Here is a 6,000-nt window from a genome sequence, read left to right as displayed (position 1 = left end):
AGCCTTACTATCTATACATTAGATAGTTCTCTAAGTCCTTCCAACAAAAATATAATATAATTATTAGCGATTAATAGAAGTATTAATTTTATTATATAGAAGAAATTTCTTTAGTTTAGAAAATAAGTTAAATTTTTTTATTTACTTATTATTAAGTTAAGTTAATAAAATAATATATAGAATCTAGCTAAATTCGTAGACTAAATAGATCTAAGCGATTAAACTCTTACTAATATTAATTAGCGTATAGAGTATTATATTTCACTTATCTTCGATTAGCGATAGAAGTATCTTAATCTAATATTCTCTCGGAGTAAATAAGTAGAGTTTTATAATAATCTATAATATTTATACTTAAGTATTCGAGTTACTAACTAAATTTACTTAGTGAGAAGATAAAGCGTTATTAGTCGCGGAAAGTTATATAGATAAAAAATCGAACGTAGAACTCTTAATTCTTTTCGTCATTACTTTAAACTAACGTAAGTAAGTAAACTTTTATTTCTTTATCGATTAATATTAGTATCACTAAGTAAATAATTTTTTTAAGGCTTCTAATAATAAAAGAAGATAATGATATACTCATTAAAAATAACTATTTTCAACGAGATCTCATTTAATAGGGCCTTATTTAAAAATTAAAAAAGTACATTAGAGAGAGTATCGTAAAGAGATTCTTTTATACATACAAAACTTTTCTGTAAACGTTGTAGTAATCTAAGGAGATAAAGAAAAGTGATGAATGTTGAACTATTTGCGCATTTCACAAGGACGCGAACGCGTTTCTATCCTAAAACTACGTATTGGAGCTCAGACCCTTCTCGCGAAGGTGTTTTGCTCCGCAAAACAGTGGGCAGGGCCCTCGTTTATCGCAACATTCTTTGAATTTTGTGATTAGGCCGACGCTTTAGCTCCTAGCCTAGCCAATTAGGGCGTAGCTCCGATATCGGGTCTGAGAACTGAGACAATTCAACACGCGTGCGTAAACAAATTCGGCAAAGTTGCCTGGTCACGTAATTCTGACCCCTACTGGGTGGTGCTCATTGAAGTGAAGTGGTTATGAAAGATCGGCATTCGATCATGGCCGATGGTAGAATCTGCGTGCCCGTACATTTCAGGCGCCCCCCAAAACGGGCAAGCCGAAATACGGGGGCCGTCGTACCACGTGACAGCGCCGAGAGAGGAACAATATTGTGAGGGCAACCGCTCGCAGTAGGCGTGTAATGAAACACAAGCTGCATCTCAATCCTACACTGCAATGGCAAGGATAACTTTTTGCTCCTTCTCCTCCTCCTTGAGACTTTGGAATATCTTCACACCGTTCTTCTGTCAAAATGCGCACATTTCACGAATTGCCCGAGCATGTATTACATGATACAATTTCCGTGGTCGTAGATTTCACACAATCCAAAGGCTGGCAGTTATCGTTAAGATTGGTCAATCGTAAGTACAACGGGAATCTCTGCTTGGCTCTCACTAATACAACTTGCCTGATGTAGGCCAGTTCAATGAAGCTGTGCTCCATGTTTACTACTTGCGGCAAAGACTTGTGGCATCTGATGGAGACCACTCACTCGATTGCATTAATCCATGTCACGATCAGTTCTGCCGAAGACTGGTGGCTTCCCAGCGGAAACAAATCTACGCGGCGCGCTTCAACTTCCAGAGCTTGCTCGCAAGCCGAGACCTAGCTGCTGACGCCATATTCGCTCATCAGCTCCTACAGCAGTGGAAAGCGGCACTTACGATGTTGCGAGGAGTAGGGAGCCTTGAACAGCTCGATCTAGACCAAGTCCGGTTCTACTCAACCTGCAGCGACAATCCGATCTTTAATGATGTTCCCAGCGCGATTCTGTCCAAGGCTGTTGATTCTCACCTGGGACCACAATTTTTATCAGTGCTGGTCCAAAGCAAATGGAATCTCTATCTTACAGATCGCTATCAAGTCGAACCTCCCGCGTTCTGGGTGGCTCTGAGTGCATGCGTGCTTGGAGACCTCCAACTGTTTGAGGCATACAGAAGCAAACTGACGCTACTTGATGAGAATTCCTCAGCCTTCAGCCCTCCGGCTCAGTTCATTGCGTCACAGCTTTTCGCTTTGTTGAATGTGGCGATAAAGCATGCCAAACTCGGCATTGTCAGTCGTTTGCTTAAACAACATCCAAACCTAGTATCAAAGGTACACACCAACTATGCATCTCTGCAAGCAGCCATTTTTTCCAACAACACAGAAGTCCTGAAAGCTCTACTTGCGTATACGCCGAATTTACCCGACTTGCTGACTGATGCCTCGAGTCGTTGCAGCACTGTTCTCACTCGGTCTAGTAGCGGTACAGAGACTATCAGATTATTGACACGGCATTTCAGCCCACTTTCTGCAGAAGCACGTACTTGGTTGATCATGCACTCATGTGCAGTAGGCGACACAGCGCTCTTGGAAGAGTTCTCGAAAACGGAATCGCTCTTCAGTAATCGCATTTACGACGCTAGCGGTCTAATACCAACATCCGTCCATTTCGCTATCCGCTGCGGCAATGTTGATACCTTGCGCTTCTTGCTCGATCATCGAGTTCTTGAAAATCAGAATCCACAATCATTGAGAATGGCGATGGAACAGGCTCTGTCATTCAACCAGATAGAATGCTATCGAGAACTGTACCAGCGGGTGGAGATATCTCAGTCGGCACGCTACTTCGAGTATCTCACTTGGGCAGACAACGCAGAAGAAGTCATGACCGAGTTTATCCGTAAATACAGGAGCCTCATTTTTGAACCGTTAGGGGATCCGGACGATCTAGTACCACCGCTTGCTCAAAGAGCACTGTGGAAAGCTATACAACGACTCAGAGCTGGAAACGTCCAGTTTCTCCTAGGCGCGGGAGTAAGCGTGTTCCCGTGGACGAAGTACAAGGACCCTTTTGAGGTCCAATGGCCATATTTCAATCAGAACCGAGATGCGTTCCTCCGCACTCAAGCGGTGCTTGATTCTTTTGACTTACCAAAGTTAAGGATAATTGTGTGAGGCGGAAGCTTGTTCGAATGGCCATACCAGCTATACTTTACTTGGATAGCGAGCTGGAAGACTGAGTAGGTGGAGATGACGCGGTGATTCAATCAGGAGTTCAAATCCGCTTGTGAATCTTGCATGATGGTAGAAGCGATATTTAAAGTGCATCAAGACGCAAGAGCAATATGGAACTACTCATAGTAGTGGTTGAAACAATGTCACTTTATTTTCGAGCTGCGTTGAACATCCTCCTCAATTTTACCCGGCCTTCTTTGGACGCCCTCTTGGGGTCAAAATTTTGATGGTTTACCTCGAACTAACAGAGGGGCTCCAGTCGGGCTGAGTAGTGAAAGATGCCGATCGTATTTGATCGGCAGTGCCAATACCATTGAGACATTATGGCGTACATCTTAGTTTCATTCTTTCATCAGCCGCGTAATCTTTCAGAGAGAGCAGAGGCCAGCCAACTACACGTCTAAGTCGAGTAGAAGATGGTCTTGTTCAAGTCATTGCCGTAAAATCAGTTCTTCGGGATGGGCTGATAAGCTATACGGTGATCTTCTCAACTAGCTTGTCCCTACTGGATTTAGGCTTAGGCTAGCCTAGGTGGACTATTCTTGGGCATCACTAGCATTCAAGGGGCGTGACCAAGTTGGAGTACGCAATAGCATGGGGGCGGACGGTGATGGTCACGCTCAGGTGCAATGTGAAACTACATCAGACCAGGATGTAGTAGAACGCGAGCAGTCATAAGGGATTATATGGTCAAGTGGAGGCTTAGAGAAATATCGAATGAACATAGTTGGTTTGCTACAGAACAGAATTAGTCGATTGGTAAATACACTCCGCATACTTATGAAGGCACACTCCGAGCAGTCCCATTGTTCCAATATATCATACGATGAGTAGTCCGACTATACAAGATAAGCTAATACTGGCATGCCTGATGGGTCTGTTGTTTGTTGCGAAAACAAGAAGACGCCTGGACGAAAGGGCCAGCAGAGACATAAAACAAATGCCATCACCACCTTTGTACGCTATCATAAACCATATCGCCTTTCATCCAGGATGAGTCGAGACCGGAGTTCGCCTGGCGGGTTCGAAGTGTAGATGGCAAAACCGAGGTGCCATTGACCTGGGTTACCGGCGGCCTGGTCGATGTCTTCTGACAAGCGCGGAAAGAAGCCTGGTCGGTGTCGAGGCAGCAGCTCATGACCTTGTCGCTGCAGGTGTAGTAGAGACTCTTGTCCGTCATGTCACAAAAAAGGGATTCCGGGAGCGACACAAACGAGTGGCCGAACGAGTTCCAGGACTCGCAGAGCTCACGCGCACTATTGAATTCGTGGGGCGAGATGATCAGAAGTTCGGCCAAGGGTCGTCGTGGTGGTGCTTGTGTTCCACTGGAACCGTCCGATCCGATGGTGCTGGTAGAAAGAGCCGGGCCGTGTTGGTGATAGCGGCGGATGACATCTCTCCGCCGTAGGATTCCGCTAAGTAAGCCCGAGATGAGATTTCCGCCCGCAACACCGGGATTTTCGATGATGAAACCGGGATCCTTGTCAGTTCCTATCAGTGATGGGTCGTCCGAGTCTGTGATGAACTCGGGGGGGTGGGGGAACACAAGAATGGACTCCTCCGTTATCAGCTGCGGGTACATGCGGAATCTTGGCCCGCTCTTGCACATAAGGTCGCGGTTGTCGGAATACGACGCTCCCAGGTTTTTGTTCGAGTTGCTGAAGCTCGGAAGATGAATGCCAAAACCTTGATAGGGGATACCATTAGAGCCATCTCTGTCGATCCAGACACATTTCGGGTTCTCGATCTCCCCGGTGGCCTGCTGCTGGAGCACTGGGGTGTTGCTGTTGGACCAAAATGCGCCGCAAGCAGCGGCAACGTTGGTGCTGAAGCCAGCCCTTCCTCCATCTGGAAATGTTAGTGCCAAGCCGGCGATGCATACTGCGTCCTTTCCACCATTCGTGATGGATACATACGCGGCTTGGATGTTGCCTGCCTCCGCATTAGGATTCACTGTGATGTCCACGAAGTTGCCCTGGGGTAAGATTTTGCTTGTGCCATCAGTGAATCCGATCGCACCGCCGTTGAAATCCCAAAGGGAGGCCCCTGGGGTGTTCCCTCCGAAGCTTGCTGCTGTATCAACAGATGATCCTAGAACGACACGAACATTGGTAGCATGTTGAGTTGCTGAACGTCCAGACTTCCCATACCAAGCAATACCCCCAACCAAGGTCACCTAGTACTTATTAGGATGGTGGGGTGATCAGCCTTAGCCTTTTCAGGCTAGCGTAGTTCCACAGGTGCCACGGTACGTGGTACTGGGTAGACATTACTGGTAGATGCTCCAACTTCCGTTTTTCGAGCTTTGTGTGTTGTTGACAATCATTCCAGGTTTGCAAGGGAAAGCCCTCTGTCTGTGAGGCTGGTAAAACGTGCTGTTCGCTTATTGCAACCCATATATTCAACCTCCTCCCCTGGGGACCGTTTGTACCCACGACAAGTCGCTGTCTTTGGAACGAGGTTCGTAATCAACAAGAACACACACGGAGATTTGACCTTAAAGCTCTTGATCATGTCATCATCAAGGCAGCCGGACCTACCACCAGTGACACGTCTTTCCGATTTAAGAAGCTCGCGGATGGTGGTTTCAACGAAGTCTTCCTCGCTGTTGTTGATGAAAGACGATTGATAGTCAAGATCCCTGACCCGGCCATCCCCCCACGTTTGGTCAGGCCAAGTGAAGTTGCGACACTTGAGTTCTTACTGTTCGAGCAGGAATTGCGGGTGCTCAAGGTGCTCTCATGGAGCGACAACAGTGACAATTCTGTCGGTTGCGAATGCATCATCATGGAAGAAGCCCAGCGCCGAGCTTTGAGCACCGTACGGGAGCGCCTTGGAATCGACGATAAATTCTCTGTTGTGAACGAAGTGCTATCAATGCAGAAGCGATTTGTTGCCACAAGGCATATATTCAATGG

At 46.4% G+C, this 6,000-nt stretch overlaps 3 protein-coding genes across 3 annotated transcripts; 2 read left to right on the top strand and 1 right to left on the bottom strand.

Annotated features, from left to right (window-relative positions):
* Window positions 1-1,334: 1,334 nt before the first annotated feature.
* On the top strand, window positions 1,335-3,022 carry A1O5_10056 (uncharacterized protein; the record flags this gene model as incomplete). Its single annotated transcript, XM_007750634.1, has 2 exons — window positions 1,335-1,443; window positions 1,500-3,022. The coding sequence occupies 2 exons, from the start codon at window positions 1,335-1,337 to the stop codon at window positions 3,020-3,022; spliced, it is 1,632 nt and encodes a 543-aa protein (XP_007748824.1).
* A 1,006-nt stretch (window positions 3,023-4,028) lies between these two features.
* On the bottom strand, window positions 4,029-5,200 carry A1O5_10055 (uncharacterized protein; the record flags this gene model as incomplete). The annotated part of the gene is made up of 2 exons (XM_007750633.1): window positions 4,029-5,148; window positions 5,190-5,200. The coding sequence occupies 2 exons, from the start codon at window positions 5,198-5,200 to the stop codon at window positions 4,029-4,031; spliced, it is 1,131 nt and encodes a 376-aa protein (XP_007748823.1).
* A 315-nt stretch (window positions 5,201-5,515) lies between these two features.
* On the top strand, window positions 5,516-5,980 carry A1O5_10054 (uncharacterized protein; the record flags this gene model as incomplete). Its single annotated transcript, XM_007750632.1, has 1 exon — window positions 5,516-5,980. A coding segment is annotated over one exon (465 nt), but the record flags the coding sequence as incomplete, so codon positions are not given.
* Window positions 5,981-6,000: the final 20 nt, after the last annotated feature.

This window comes from Cladophialophora psammophila (assembly GCF_000585535.1).
Source record: "Cladophialophora psammophila CBS 110553 chromosome Unknown aczJe-supercont1.18, whole genome shotgun sequence".
NCBI lineage: Eukaryota > Fungi > Ascomycota > Eurotiomycetes > Chaetothyriales > Herpotrichiellaceae > Cladophialophora > Cladophialophora psammophila.
Note: the sequence above shows the minus strand (reverse complement) of the source record. Positions and strands in the feature narration are given on the sequence as shown.